Source organism: Canis lupus, chromosome 28 (genome assembly GCF_011100685.1).
Source record: "Canis lupus familiaris isolate Mischka breed German Shepherd chromosome 28, alternate assembly UU_Cfam_GSD_1.0, whole genome shotgun sequence".
NCBI classification, from domain to species: domain Eukaryota; kingdom Metazoa; phylum Chordata; class Mammalia; order Carnivora; family Canidae; genus Canis; species Canis lupus.
In genome coordinates, this window is record NC_049249.1 from 15,040,828 (window position 1) to 15,057,560 (window position 16,733).

The 16,733-nt window shown below is 40.9% G+C and overlaps 1 protein-coding gene across 9 annotated transcripts in view; it reads left to right on the forward strand.

Annotated features, from left to right (window-relative positions):
* The window catches only part of GBF1 (golgi brefeldin A resistant guanine nucleotide exchange factor 1), a 120,744-nt gene that overhangs the window by 74,575 nt on the left and 29,436 nt on the right, over positions 1-16,733 (forward strand). For all 9 annotated transcript variants that reach the window (XR_005380523.1, XM_038578609.1, XM_038578612.1 and 6 more), the window contains exon 4: positions 12,985-13,116. Coding sequence is in view for 8 of the 9 variants with exons in the window: in XM_038578609.1 (XP_038434537.1) it covers positions 12,985-13,116 (132 nt within the window). In the remaining variant the exon portion in view is untranslated. The remainder of the gene's footprint in view (positions 1-12,984; positions 13,117-16,733) is intronic.

The window sequence follows — 16,733 nt, forward strand, 5'->3', positions numbered from 1 at the left end:
GTCTGGAAGTAAAGGTATGACTAGTATGGCAGGCAGATACTCCAGTGGTTTCTGGCTTTACCAAAGTTTAGTTTTGCTCATTCTTTGAACCGCTACTCTTGATGTCCCCTAGTGACCACAAAGAGCATAGCTTCTTCCTAAAAATTCCATTTGTAGATCATTCCCAATCTTACTTTGACTTTTACAAGAAATATTCCTGGGTATAAGATAGTCAGAAAAGTAGAGTATGAGCACCTGAGACTTTTTCCTAAAATGAAATGTTCAGGCATACACAAGCCAAAAACCAAAAAGTTTTTAATGCTCAAATAATTTTGTTATGTATCTCTGGATACAGAAATATCAAGAAGGGTAAATGAGGCGCACCTGGAAGGCTCAGTGGGTTAAACGTCTACCTTTGGCTTGAGTTGTGATCCCAGGGTCTTGGGAGTGAGCCCCGCATCAGGTTCCCTGCCCAGTGGGGAGTCTACTACTCCCTCTCCCTCTCCCTCTACAGCTCCTCCTGCTTGTGCGCTCTCTCTCTGTCAAATAAATGAATAAAATATTTTTTAAAAGGTGGGGGTAAATGAACTTGAGTTTTGTTTATATCATGCTCTGATGTGTTAGTCTGTTATACATGATCCACCTTGTAAATGACAATATTCTGTCTCCAGGAACATGAGCCAGTATTTGCAGGATAAAGAGGAAGGATGGGAGCAGGCTGGTGATCCTCTAGAAAGCAAGAAGGGAGAAGTAGGCTCTGAGGGCAAAAGGGTCGAGACAGGCATTTCTGAAGCCAAATGGTGTTGAAATAATATACCACAGGCCTTTTTCCTTGTCAGCGTAATCCAATTGAGAATGCCCAACCGCCCCTGACAAGAGTCACTCAGGAGTGAAGAGCTTCGCTACCAGGGAAAGCAGCTTATGTGTGCATTTTGGCTCAGGAATGTGCCAGCCCAATGCTGGCCAAATGAGAAAAGGCTGCTGCAGGCTGGAGAACCCCAACCTCCTGAGAGGATAGTGACTGCTCCCCCATAGACTAAGAAGAGAGTGTTCCCTTTTGTCTAAGGGCAGTGCTTGATGCCACATGTTGAGACCTTTGACATAAATTATCAGAGAGGGTGGCAGCTATGATGTAAAAAGAGAAAACAGTGTCAGGATTCATTCCCTTTTGAACAGGTCAGCTCCTCTTGGAAAGAAGAGACGTGGGGGACATCTGCAGATTCTCAAATTGATGTTGGGCCAAACTGAGACTTCTCTGTTTTAATATCATAATATAGGGGTTTGAGCTCCCTGCTCACTGTTCTTAAACAGAGTATGGGTGGAACACTCCCAAGACATCTCTAAAGGGTTTCATTTTGCTTGGTGTTGAAGTGATTCATGAGCTTCTCCAAAAATAGTTCAATAATTCTTGTTGTGATCGTTCTTATTCAACACTGCCTCGCCAGAAGTAGGAATCAGATTTGGTTTTAGAAGCAGGTGGCCTAGTCCTAGAAGGATTCCAAGTATTCTTTCTTCAATGAGGAATTGCATTTCCCCTCCTTGTACTCATTCCCTCTCATCTTGGAACATGAACCAGTCACCTTCAGAGTACCCCTCTACCTGATCTGCACTCTCTGTTTACTGGACTGTTTGTGCCTTGAAGTTGACAGCCTTCCAGGGCGGGAATTTTGGCTGCTTGGCAGTGGTGTCAGATGTCTCCTTGGTTGTGAAATTATTCAGCCTGCTTACTATGAGCAGCAGCAATGGCATCTTTCCCCCTGAAGGACTCAGGCAGCTTTTCTCACTCTTCTAAAGGAGATCTAGACAATTGAATCTCATTTGCTGGCAGACTGAGCCAGGAGGCAGAACAGCAGAAACTTTACTCTTCTTGCTTCATAGGAAGCAGTGGAGTTGAATAGCTGCAGGAACACATATTTTGGAGTCACGTGAACCTGGATTTGATTCTCATTTCAACCACTTGTTAGTTGTACAGTCAGCTGGTGGGTAGACCTACTTCCTGAGTATCGTTTTCATCTTCAAAATGGGGATAATTATGAGAGAGAAGGTATATATGGTACTTACACATGGCATGGCACAAGATAATAAATAGTAGCTACTATTGTTACTGTTATTTTTATCTCTTTTAAAAGGAGGGTGAATATTTCAATCATTTGTTTAGACATTTTTTTAATACTGATTGATAATCAATCTTTATTTATTTTTTATTTATTCAGAGAGAGAGAGAAAGGCAGAGGGAGAAGCAGGCTCCATGCGGGGAGCCCAACGTGGGACTCGATCCTGGGTCTCCAGGATCACACCCCGGGCTGCAGGCAGCACTAAACCGTTGCGCCACCGGGACTGTCCATTTGTTTAGAAAAGAGAAGCCTCTGGGGTGCCTGGGTGGCTCAGTGATTGAGCGTCTGTCAGCCTTTGGCTCAGGTTATGATCCAGGGTTCTGGGATCGAGTACCACATTGGGCTCCCCGCGGAGAGTCTGTTTCTCTCTCTGCCTATGTCTCTGCCTCTCTGTGTCTCTCATGAATAAATAAATAAAAAAGATGTGGTTTATGTATACAATGGAATATTACTCAGCCATTAGAAATGACAAATACCCACCATTCGCTTCAACGTGGATGGAACTGGAGGGCATTATGCTGAGTGAAATGGGTCAATCGGAGGACAAACATTATATGTTCTCATTCATTTGGGGAATATAAATAATAGTGAAAGGGAATATAAGGGAAGGGAGAAGAAATGTGTGGGAAATATCAGAAAGGGAGACAGAACATAAAGACTCCTAACTCTGGGAAACGAACTAGGGGTGGTGGAAGGGGAGGAAGGCAGGGGATGGGGGTGAATGGGTGACGGGCACTGAGGGGGGGCAACTTGATGGGATGAGCACTGGGTGTTATTCTGTATGTTGGCAAATTGAACACCAATAAAAAATAAATTTATTATAAATAAATAAATAAATAAATAAATAAATCCTTAAAAAAAATAAAAGAGCTATTCCAAATTGCACCATACGTAACAACCACTAGTTATCTTGGTATCTGTCCTTAATTTTTATTCCTTTTAGGGTTTAGTAATCAAAGATAGAAGGCTGGGAGCCTGGATGGCTCAGTTGGTTAAGTGTCTGCCTTTGGATCAGGTCATGATCCCAGAGTACTGGGATCGAGCTCCACATTGGGCTCCCTGCTTCGTTTGAAGCCTGCTTCTCCCTCTCCCTCTGCTGCTCCCCCTACTTGTGTGCTCGCTCGCTCACTCTCTCTCTCTTTCCCTCCCCCTCCCTCTCTCTGTCAAATAAAGAAATAAAATCTTTAAAAAAAAAAGGCTTGCCTTTGATGTTTTTGATAATTACTTAGATCTTAAGAAATAAACTGAATAGGGGCACCTGGGTGGCTCAGTCAGTTAAATGTCTTGACTCTTGATTTCAGCTCAGGTCATGATCTCAGGGTTATGGGATCAAGCCCCACATCGGATTCCATGCTCTGTGTGGAGTGTTTCTCCCTCTCCCTCTGCTCCTCCCTCTGCATGCATGCTTGTGCTCTTTCTCTCTCTCTAAAATAAATAAGATCTTAAAAAAAAAAACAAAAAAAACTCATAGTAACTTACAGTATTAAGAACCCTGAACTGAGACCCAGACTAAAACACTAGAATAATATCTTAGTTATATCTGTTACACATTTACTGTATTCCATGCATGTACAATATATTTTAATTATATTTAAATAAGATAATTTATGTAAATTACCAAGCACAGTGCCTGACAGATAGTATATGCTCAGTAAATGTTAGCTCCTGTTAATTTATTTTTAAACATAATTTTAATTCTTTAACATCTATTTTACAGGTGATAAAATACAGGCTTAAAAAAATTTAGTGTCGGACAGCCCTGGTGGCGCAGCGGTTTAGCGCCGCCTGCAGCCCGGGGTGTGGTCCTGGAGATCGGGGATCGAGTCCCACATCAGGCTTGTTGCATGGAGCCTGCTTCTCCCTCTGCCTGTGTCTCTGCCTCTCTCTCTCTCTCTCTCTCTCTCTCTCTGTGCCTCTATGAATAAATGAAATCTTTAAAAAAAAATTTAGTATCTAGGGCAGCCCTGGTGGCCTAGCGGTTTAGCGCTGCCTGCAGCCCAGGGTGTGATCCTGGAGACATAGGATCGAGTCCCACGTCAGGCTCCCTGCGTGGAGCCTGCTTTTCCCTCTGTCTGTGTCTCTGCATCTCTCTTTCTCTCTGTGTGTGTGTCTCTTATGAACAAATAAAATCTTTAAAAAAACAAAAAAATAAAATAAATAGATAAAAAATTTAGTATCTATCACACAACCATTAAGTTGCCCAACTAGAATTTGAATCCTATTCAAAAGTCCATGTTTTCACCTAGTGCCCTCAACCTCCAGTCCTGGTTCTAACACTAACTGATTTTGTAGCATTGTACAAAATACTTAACCTTTCTAAATCATAATTATCTCATTTGTAAATTATTTTTAGGGCCTATTTTAGCCATAGTATCCTAGGATTTGGAGGATTTTCTAGAATGACCAGTTGAAAATTATGCTTTATTTTTCTAGAGCACTGTTACTCAAAGTATAATCTGTAAACTATTTTAGGTGCCTAAATTGTTGTTTAGTACATGATAGGATGTATACAGAAATTGTGGGAAAGCATTTAGAAATTTTTATAATATCTTAAGAGTAATTTTATATATGTTGATTGTAATAATAAAGTGGAGTTTATGTCTTTTTTTTTTCTTAAGATTTTTTAAAAAAATTATTCATGAGAGAGAGAGACAGAGACATAGGCAGAAGGAGAAGCAGGCTCCCTTCGGGGAGCCTGATGCAGGACTCAATCCCAGGACCCCAGGATCAGGACCTGAGCCAAAGGCAGATGCTCAACTCCTGAGCCACCAGGCGTCCCTATGTCTTTGTTTTAAAAACATCATTCTCTAGCAGTTCATTTTATTGTAATTTATAATATGATGAGTCTGCAGTGGATTGACATTAAGGAAAAAAATAAATTGGCCTTAACCACAGACTGTTTGAGAAGCACTATTTTAGAGACCATCTGAACATCTTAACAGGATTTTTAATTGAAATTCCAGGACTGGTGTTTTGCTTTGTTTTGTTTTTTAAACATGTTCACAAAAAAAAAAAAAAATGTTCACAAAGAGGTACCTCTTAATTCACGTCCTCACTAGTGGTACTCTGCTAGTAGCACAGTCTCCCCTGCTGTGTCTGTCCCACACCCCTAGCACCAAAAACTGCAGGGGTTTTCCTGTTAGAATATCTTTGATGCTCCTAGCAATTAGTAGTTGAACATAGAGAGCAAAACTCCAATTCAGCCTAGACCAAACCCTTGGAAAGTTAATTTTATATATCACAATTCTCTTTTCTTTGTAGGGGTATGGGAGTGAGGGTGATAGGGAATGTTCCTGGTGGGTTCATTAAAAATTCCAACTCTGGCTGGCTCAGTTGGTTGGTGTGCTTCTTTTTTTTTTTAATTTTTTTTTTTAATTTATTTATGATAGTCACAGAGAGAGAGAGAGAGAGAGAGGCAGAGACACAGGCAGAGGGAGAAGCAGGCTCCATGCACCGGGAGCCCGACGTGGGATTTGATCCCGGGTCTCCAGGATCGCACCCTGGGCCAAAGGCAGGCGCTCAACCGCTGTGCCACCCAGGGTTCCCAGTTGGTGTGCTTCTTAATCTCAGTTGGGGTTGTGAGTTTGAGCCCCACCTTGAGTACAGAGAATATTTAAAAATAAATTCTTAAAAAAAAAGTCCAGCTGTCCTAGTTTTCCATCACTAAGTCTCCATAAAGCATTGATTCACAGAATAGTGTCAGAATGAACGTATTTTAGTGGTTTATATTTCAACTACCTAATTTGACAGATGAGTTTGGGTGTCATATACCTACTATTGGTAGTAGTGAAACTAATGATCCCTTTTCCATTGACTGGATTATATATACTCTGCGAGGGCCACATCGAGAACCTCCAGAGAATTCTCTAGGAACTTTGTCCAAACCTTTATATGGTATCACTCATGTCAACCCGGCCTTTCATGCCATAGTGAGTTCTTCCACCTTATGAAGCAGAAGATTAGCAAATAAAAACTACCAACATATTAAAAGAATAATATATACCAAGACTAAGTGAGGTTTAGGGGCACCTGAGTGACTCAGTCTGTTAAGCATCTGCCTTCAGCTCAGGTCATGGTTCCAGGGTTCTGGGATTGAACCCCACATCAGGCTCCCTGTTCAGTGGGGAGCCTGCTTCTCCCTCCCCCTCTGCTGCACCCCTGTTCCATCTCTCTCTCTCAAATAAATAAAATCTGAAAATCAATTAATCTACCATATTTTCCTTCTAAAGAAGGAAAAAAACCACTTGATCATATAAATTGATGAAGAAAAGAAATTTGATAAGATAAAAAATCCATTCCTGATAATAAACATCTACAAAAAACTTATGACTAACATCATACACTATGGTAAAACAATGAATGCATTTACCCTAAAGGTGACAGCAAGGAAAGTGGTCTACTTTCATAGTACTGGAAATCCCAGCCAGTGCAGTGAAATAAGAAAAGGAAATAAAAGGCATGTAAATTGGAAAGTAAGAAATAAAACTCACTGTATGCAGATAACATAATGGTCCATGTAGAAAACACCAAGGAATCTATAAAACCAAAACTAAAAAATCCTAGAACTAATAAGTGAGTTTAGTAAGGTCACAGGATAAAGTCAACACACAAAATTCAGTCACATTTTGTGGGATGCCTGGGTGGCTCAGTGGTTGAGCATCTGCCTTTGGCTTGAGTCATGATTCCAGGGTCCTGGGATCAAGTCCCACATTGGGCTCCCCACAGGGAGCCTGCTTCTCCCTCTGCCTGTATCTCTACCTCTCAGTGTGTGTGTTTCTCATGAATAAATAAATAAAATCTTAAAAAAACAAAAATCAGGGCAGCCTGGGTGGCTCAGTGATTTAGTGCCACCTTCAGCCCAGGGCGTGATCCTGGAGACTCAGGATCGAGTCCTGCATCGGGGTCCTTGCGGGGAGCCTACTTCTCCCTCTGCCTGTGTCTCTGCCTCTCTCTCTCTCTCTGTGTGTGTGTGTCTTCTATGAATGAATAAACAAAATCTTTAAAAAAACATCAGTCTCATTTTGTCTCTTTGGTCTCAGCCACACAAGTGAAATGACAAAGGGGATAGCATTTGGAAAGCATTGAAGTAAGATATACACATTGTGTTGCCACTGTGGCTCTAAGGCCTACCACCTTCAGAAGTAAACCTATGGCAAATGGGACAATCCTACCAAACAGAAAAGAAGCATAACTGGAGTGCCAAGGCTAAAGATGAATACCAGGGCACCTGGGTGGCACAGTCAGTTAAGCATCCTACTCTTGGTTTCAGCTCAGGTCGTGATCTTAGGGTGGTGGGATTGAGCCCCACATCTGGCTCTATGCTCAGTGAGGAGTCTGCTTCATTTTCTCTCCCCCTCCTGCCCCTCCACCCACCCCCCCACACACACTCTCTCTCTCTCTCTCTCCCTCTCTTTCTTTTTCTCTCTCCTCTCACTCTAAAATAAATAAATCTTAAAAAACAACAATGAAATACCACTGGGACTGGTTGAATGAGGTACCTCAAAATTGTATTGTAACATCTGTATCTGAACTGCAGATTCAGGCATGGATTCTTTGAAGGAACAACACTTATGCCCAGGAAGGCAGCTCTTGCAGCATCCAGTTCATCTTTAGGATTTCAGTGATTGGTCACATAATAAATGTTCTGATTTAAAACAACAACAACAGGGACCTCTGGGTGGCTCAGCAGTTTAGCGCCTGCCTTTGGCCCTGGGTGTGATCCTGGAGTCCCTGAATCCAATCCCACATTGGGCTCCCTGCGCAGAGCCTGCTTCTCCCTCTGCTATGTCTCTGCCTCTCTCTCTCTGTCTCTCTCATGAATAAATAAATAAAATATTTTAAAAAATTAAAACAACAACAACAAAAGTAAGTCACATTTCTATTTATTAAAAATGATTATCTGGGATCTGAAATTGAAATACAATACCATTTACAAGCATACCAAATAAAATTCTTAAGTATACATGTTATAAAACATATATAGAATCTGTATGCTGAAAATTATAATACACTGATGAAAGAAATTAAGAAGATATAAAGAAACTACCATATCCATGGGTTGGTAGGCAGGCACAATTTAGTAACGATGGCATTTCTTCCCAAAGTAATCTATAGACTCAGTGCAACTCCTATCAAATACCCAGCAAAATTGTTTGTAAATATAGACAATTTATGTTGAAATGGAAAGGCAGGGGCTCCTGGGTGGCTCAGTCGGTTAGACATTGGCCTTTGGCTCCGGTCATGATCTCAGGGATCCTAAGATCCAAGCCCTGTGTTGGCCTCCCTGCTTGGCGGGGAGTCTGCTTCTCTCTCTCCCTCTGCCTGCCATTCCCCCAACTTGTGCTCTCCCTCTCTCTGTCAAATAAATTAAATCTTAGAAAGGAAAGGAGGGAGGAGGGGAGGGGAAGGAACTAGAATGCTGAAAGAAGTATTAAAAAAAAAAAAAAGTTGGGGATCCCTGGGTGGCGCAGCGGTTTGGCGCCTGCCTTTGGTCCAGGGCGCGATCCTGGAGACCTGGGATCAAATCCCACGTCGGGCTCCCTGTGCATGGAGCCTGCTTCTCCCTCTGCCTATGTCTCTGCCTCTCTCTCTCCCCTCTGTGTGACTATCATAAATAAATTAAAAAAAAAAAATTAAAAAAAAAAAAGTTGGAAGGATCACACGAGTCTGATTTTAAGACAGAATATAGTTAATCAAGACAGTTTGCTTTCAGAGAGTTAGATACACAGATCAATGGAACAGAATATACTTACAAAAATAAGGTCAAATAATGATTGGCAAAGCTGCAATGATAACTCAATGGCAAAGAATTTTTTTCAACAAATGTTGGAACAAATGGACATCCTTATGCAAAACAAAACAAAACAAAAAAGAACTTCCATGGAAACCTCACACATTATAGAAAAATTAACTCAAAATAGGTTACAGATGTAAACAATAAGCATAAACCTTTATATCTTTTAGAGGAAAACACAGGAAAAATCTTTGTGGGATTATGCAGAGAGTACTTAGATATGACACCAAAACCACAATGCACAAAAGAAAAAAACCTGACACACCAGACCTGATAAAAAGTAAAAACCTGCTCTATGAGAGATACCATTAAGATACTGAAAAGACCAGCTGCAGACTGGGAGAAAACATTTGTAAATCATTGTGTTGCCAATAAAAGCCTGAATCTAGAATAGATAAAGAAGTCTCTAAAATCAACAGCAAGGGGCAGCCCTGGTGGCGCAGCGGTTTGGTGCCGCCTGCAGCCTGGGGTGTGATCCTGGAGACCCGGGATCGAGTCCCACATCGGGCTCCCTGCATGGAGCCTGCTTCTCCCTCTGTCTGTGTCTCTGCCTCTCTCTCTCTCTGTGTCTATGAATAAATAAATAAAATCTTTTTAAAAAATAAAAAAATAAAATCAACAGCAAGAAAACATACAATTCAATTTTAAAAATGGGGTCATGATGGGGCACCTGGGTGGCTCAGTCAGTTAAGCTTAGGTCATGATCCCAGGGTCCTGGAATGGAGCCCTGCATCAGGCTCCTTGCTCAGCACGGAGCCTGCTTCTCCCTCTCCCTCTGCTTGCTGTTCCCACTGCTTGTTCTCTCTGTCAGATATATAAATGAAATCCTTTAAAAAAAAAATGGAGTAAAGACTTGAACAGACAGGTCAACCAAAAAAGCATACATGGATGGCGTATAAGCACATGAAAAAGATGTTCAGGGAAAGGCGTATAAGCACATGAAAAAGATGTTCAGGGAAAGGCAAATTTAAACCACCATCTACCCACCTACTAGGATGGCTTAAATAAAAATACTGAAAATACCAAGTACTGGAGAGGATATGGAGAAACCAGAATTCTCATTGCTGGTGGGAATGCAAAGTGATACAGAAACTCTGGAAAACAGTTTGGCAGTTTCTTATAAAGCTAAACATACACTTATCCTTTGACTCAGAAATCCCAACTCCTGAGTGTTTATCCTAGAGAAATGCAAACCATTGTCCTTCACACAAAAAACTGTACACAAACGTTAATAGCCGTTTTACTCAAAATTGCCTCAAACTGGAGAAGCCAAATGTCCTTCAATTAGTAAATGGAGGGATCCCTGGGTGGCGCAGCGGTTTGGCGCCTGCCTTTGGCCTAGGGCGCGATCCTGGAGACCCAGGATCGATTTCCACGTTGGGCTCCCGGTGCATGGAGCCTGCTTCTCTCTGCCTGTGTCTCTGCCTCTCTTTCTCTCTCTGTGACTATCATAAATAAATAAAAATTAAAAAAAAAGAACACCTTTAAAAAAAAATTAGTAAATGGATAAACTGTGGTACATACACACGATGGAATACTACACAACAATAAAAAGGGACCAAACTGTTGAGCAGCAGTTTAGATGAGTCCCAAAGGCATCATGCTGAGTCAAAGAAGCCAGTCTCAAAAGTAACATACTGTATGATTTCATTTCATGACCCTCTTGATAAAACTGTGGTGATAGTTGACTGACAGGTGTGCGAGTGGGGAGGAGGGTGTGACTATAAAGAAATAAGAGGAAGGTTTCTGGGGCAATGAAACTGTTCTGTGTCCCAGTTGTCACATTAGGTTAAAATTTATAGAACACTATACCAGCAATAGTTGGTTTTACCAAATTAAAAGAAAATGCACATGGCTCTGGAAGTGTCAAACTATGGCTGTGAAATTTCCCTAGTCTTTCACCATGAAGGAAGACATGAAGAAACTATTCTTACAGCAACTGGATGAAAGCTCAAAAAATGTTTCCTTTCTAACCTCTCAAAGATTATTTTTCCTTCTAGACTTTTATATCTCAGCTATACTTACCATGGCCATATTTTTTAAATGACACACCAAATCATATGTAATAATGTTTCTAAAGCAGCAAGACTAGATGACTTTATATTTATAAAATATATCTTATAAAAGTGTTTTATATATTTGTTTTTCCTAGTATTTCTATTCCTTACATCTCAACCCTCTACCACCTCACATACACAAAGGTTTTTGTCTAGGTTTTTCCTGCAAATTGTACATCTCTAGGTGGGGGTAGCTGGGGGATAAGAAGCAGGTTTTATACAGCTGATGTGATCACTGTACATACAGGCTTGGAAAATGCTACCCAATCTGCCAATTAATTAAAGCATTAATCAGAGGAGCAACCGGGCCCAGGGAACTGTTTACTCAAAGAGGGAGGTGGTAGGAAATGAGTGGGAGCTCCCTACATTTGCATGAAAATGAAGGTACTTAGAAAACCTAGCTTTCTTTTGTCTCTAAAGGTGGGCAGCCTTGATCACGTCCTCAAATCTTTCTGGGCAATTTAGGAAGCCTTTTTAGGGAGCTGGTCTCTGAAAGATGAAAGCATAACAGACTCTAGAAAAACAAATTCTATAGAGTAGGGTAGAGAACAAAGTCATTGCAGTCTATATTCTTAGAGCTGAAATGAAGCCTTCTAAATTCAGGAGTTTGTGCTGGTAGGTAGAATAGATGTCATGGTTTCACAAGTTTTGAAACCATGTATATAGACTGTGTTAAAATCCCAGCTTTGGTGCTTATTAGCTATGTGTTTGGGGCCAATTATGTAGTTTATCTAAGCTTTATTTTTCTCATCTGTAAAATGAAGATTATGAGTTGCTCCTTTAGCCCTTTACTTTGTGCTAGGCAAAAAGGCAGCCGAAGAGTAGTTAGGACCTTCCAAGCTTACAAACTGTCTCTAAGAGTAGTGACTGCACAGGCTTTTGTTCTTTTTAGGCTTATTTTTCAGCAAGGGACTAGAAGCCTCAATGTTTTCCCTCATCTTCCTGGGATGTGCTACATTCTTTATCTCTAAGAGAAGTGACCTTAACCATAACAGAGAAAAAAAAAAAAAAAAAGGTAGCTCACCTTGGGACCTCTTTGGCCACATTGGCTATACTTGAGATGAAGTTTATCTATGTGCAACTAGGAAGAGTGGTGAAATGGACATGGAAAATTGACCCAACAGTATTTGATGATATTAAAGAATTACTGTTAACATTTAAATTGTGGTAAAATATATATAACAAAATTTACCATCTTAACCATTTTATTGCTATTTACTTATTTATTTTTAAGTGGATTCATCCATGCCCAGCGTGGAGCCTGATGCGAGGCTTGAACTCAAGACCTTGCTATCAAGGGCAGCCCAGGTGGCTCAGCGGTTTAGCACCACGTTCAGCCCAGGATGTGATCCTGGAGACCTGGGATTGAGTCCCACATCGGGCTCCCTGCATGGAGCCTGCTTCTCCCTCTGCCTGTGTCTCTGTCTTTCTTTCTCTCTCTCTGTGTCTCTCATGAATAAATAAATAAAATCTTAAAAAAAAAACAACAACAACAACCTGATATATCAAGACCTGAGCTAAGAACAAGAGTGGGACTCTTAACTTATCGAGCCACCCCGGTGCCCCTATTGCTACTTTTTAAAGCATGATAATGATACTGTGTTTTGGGGGCGGGGGAGGGTGGTTAAGATTTATTTGTTTATTTGAAAGAAAGCACAACTGGAAGGGGCAGAGGGAGAGTAAGGGAGAGAATCTCAAGCAGAGTGCACTGAGTGCTGAGCTCAGTGCAGGGCTCAATCTCACGATCCTAAGATCACGACCCAAGCTGAAATGAAGAGTTAGATGCCTAACCAACTGCACCACCCAGGCACCTCAATACTGTAGCGTTTTTGTTTTTTAACTTCTTAATCTTTGAGCTACATACTAAAAATTTTACAGGTAAAATGATACAGTGTCTGTGATGATTTAAGCTAATTCAGAGGAAGGAAGATTGGCCCAGTAACTAAGAATTCTAGCCTTATGGCACAAATAAGAAGGGTCTTTTTCTAGGGTTTAGCGTTTGTCAGATGGCATCCCTTCATTCCTGTTTCTTTTCGTGCAGAACTCTCCGAAATTGAACCCAATGTGTTCCTCCGTCCATTTCTGGAAGTGATTCGCTCTGAAGATACCACTGGCCCTATCACTGGACTGGCACTTACCTCTGTCAACAAGTTCCTGTCCTATGCACTCATAGGTAAGAACTCAGGCCTTGTTAGATGACCACAGTACTTCCTGCCTTTCGTGGGGTGGTCAGGTTTTAGACAGTGAGCTGATGATAATGGAAAGTTTCTCCTAGCCATCTGTTTCCTTGTAGGAGAGAAGTAAGACTCTTAATTGGTTACTCATCATGCTAATTGAAGGGGTTTGTTTTGTTTTGAAGATTTTATTTATTTATTTATGAAAGACACACACACACAGAGAGGCAAAGACATAGGCAGAGAGAGAAGCAGGCTCCATGCAGGGAGCCTGATGTGGGACTTGATCCCAGGACTTCACGATCACACCCCAGGCCAAAAGGCCAGTGCTCAACCTCTGAGCAACCCAGGCATCCCTCATCATGCTAATTGACTCAGGTCATGGAGAGTGGGGAGGAAGAAGGGGTTTCCTTGGGACTCTGGTTTCTTTGTGCTTTAGAAAGGGAATTATGGGTATGGTGCTCTTGGAGGTTTGATTTGGTTTATTTTTTAAAGTTATTTTTCAAATATGTATACTTATTTTAAGAAGATAAAGAGGTGACTAAAAGAAAAATGAATGGTTTTTCCTCTCTCGATGTTCCTTCTTCTTCCTTAGGCAAATAATGTTGACAGGCTGGTTTGAATCTTTCTATACCTTTCTTTACACATATATAAATATATGTAAAGTACCATTTAAAAAAATAGGATTATGTGCTACGGATTTTCTTTTTTTCCACTTAATAGTATTAATGTAGAAAGATGTACGTGAAAAAAAAATGTATGTGATATAATTATCTATCTGATTTATTCTTTTTTCTTCCAGTTTTATTGAGATATGATTGTATTAGTTTAAGGTATACAGCATAATGACTAGTATACATATTAGTTAACACTCAACACCTCATATAGTTTCAGATTTTTTTTTTCTTGTGATGAGGACTTTTAAGATCTATTCTCTTACCAACTTTCAAATATACAATGTAGTTTTGCTAGCTTTGGCAGCACATATACAAATATACAATGTAGTATTTTTAATTATAGTTACAATGTTTTACATTTCATCCCCAGAATTTATGTATCATATAACTGGAAGTTTATATGGGTATCCTATTTTGAGCCACTTTAAATAATGTTAAAATAAGCATTCTTGTTCATATGTCCTTATTTATTAATTTTCCTTTGTATGACAGATTCCTATACTTGAAATTTTTGGATTAATGGCCATGTGCATATTATATTTTCATAGGTACTATCAGCTTTCCTAGAAAATCATAGTTATCTATACTTCCAACAGTAATGTTTGAGAATTTCCATTTCCCCACCCTCTCACCAGCACTGAATATTAGATTCTTCATTTGTGCTAATTTGATGAGTAAAAACTGGTATTTTATTGTTTTTATGTATTTTTAAGTTAAACATTTGAGTTTCCTCTTTTCCTGTTATTTTATTGAGTTTTATTTTTCTTACTAATTTGTAGGAGTTCTTTGTATAGTGGGAATATTAGTCCATTGTCTATCAGGGTATTATAAATATTTTCTCCCAATCTAGCCGAAATATTTTATTCAGGCTGTTTATCTCTGAATTTGTTTATGCTGTATTTTTCAGATTCCTTTGTAGTTGGATCCTGAATTCCTTTTCTCTTATTGCTAGCCCATGCGCAAGGGTGAGGAACTTAGAAAATAGGCAGCTGTCTTTCTTTCTAAGTAAGGAGACAAGAAAAGAGACCGTTTAGGCTGTAGCCAGCCAGGAAAAAAAAAAAAATGGCCTTCAGTTCAGGGCAATAAAACCCTTTATCTTTTCTAGAAAATGGGATTTGCTTAGCTGAAGCATTCAGGACCCTTAGAAATCCTGGGTGCCAGCTAAGTTCTGAAGAGGTGCATCAGCTTCTCTAGGCACTAGTCCTAGCTTCATACTTTTCCTAAGCAAAAAAAAATCCCTCAGCTACTTTCAGCCTTGCCCTGAGCACCACCTGCAGGTCATCTCTCTCCAGCCGCCCTCTGTTTCTTCCCTTTAGTCTCTTGTCAGTGTTATTCTCTCCCCCTTCCTGGTCTTGGCAGACAGGCTTGTCATTGGAGACCTCAGGCCAGCTGGTCATTGAAGTTTCCTGTGGTGGGAAAAGAGAATGCTGGAGGTGGTGATTGCAGTGGGCATGAGAAAGAGGGCAGGAAGGAGTGAATGAAAGCCAGAAGGCAAAGGAGTTGAGATTGGCAAATTTGCCTGCAGTCTGCTCCAGAGTGACCAGGAAAGGACATTCTAAGGAAGGGGTCCTGGGGCAGACAAGTTCTGCTAAGTAATCCTAAACCAAACAATCTTTTGTTTAGGCTATCCTGGAAGAAATAGCCCTCACCCCTCAATCCTGTGACCCAAGGCTTCTAGGATTATTTTAGATCCTACTCCAAGGATCACCTTTTGTTTGGCCCTACACAGCTGCCAGACTAGGATTCGTGCCACTGATTACCTGACAGGCTCTGCTGTAGTTCTAAAAACCTGTCACTCTTGGGACACTTGGGTGGCTCAGCAGTTGAGCATCTTCCTTTGGCTCAGGGCAAGATCCTGGAGTCCCAGGATCAAGTCCCACATTGGGCTCCCTGCATGGGGCCTGCTTCTCCCTCTGCCTGTGTCTCTGCCTCTCCCTGTGTGTCTCTTATGAATAAATAAATAAAATCTTAAAACAAAACAAAACAAAACAAAACGGGCAGCCCCAGTGGTGCAGCGGTTTAGCGCCACCTGCAGCCCGGGGTGTGATCCTGGAGACCCGGGATCGAGTCCTACGTTGGGCTCCCTGCATGGAGCCTGCTTCTCCCTCTGCCAGTGTCTCTGCCTCTCTCTCTCTCTCTCTGCATGAATAAATAAATAAAATCTTAAAAAAAAAAAAAAAACTGTCACTTTTACCTGCCTTTTTAGAAAATTAACTTTGCTACTTCATTCAACCTCAGAGGGTAAGAGCTACAAAGAGATCAGTTAAACTACTTTAACAAGGGAGATTACTGAAAGAGGGGAAGAAATAGACCCCTGGGAGCCTTGTGATGTGGAAGCAACACTGCCATTCACTGAGCTCTGAAACACCATACAACACTGAAGACCTGAATTTTCCTGTGCTAGGAAGGGTCCTGCTGTGGCCCCTGTTGGCCTGAATAAAGATGGTCGGGCAGGGCTGAGAGAGAAGACTCAGGCCAAGGACCTACAGAGTATAGAATGAGTTGAATGGGAGAAACATGGAGACAGTTGGAGTAATAGAAGTGGCTGAGTCACCCATATACTATATATTATCATGAAATTGGCTTCCTTGTATATGACCTCTAAGTAACCACCCCTGATGCTGAGTAGGGCAATGCTGTAAGGACGAATTGAGTCTTTGGCCAGGTGTCAGAGAGTAATCAGGACGGAAGATAAAGATGAAAACCATTACAATTAATGAAAGTCTTTAGGCTAATTGTTGCAAGGGAAATATTCTGGTTTCTCACCTATCCCCCTGAGCTTTAGGCTTGGGAACTCTGTTAAATTTCAGGTACCAGGAAAGAGAAAATGGTAGGATGTCTTTTAATTCCCACCACTTAAAACTCACAGGTGCTCCTATATTTTTTTTTTTTAAATTTTTATTTATTTATGATAGTCACAGAGAGAGAGAGGCAGAGAC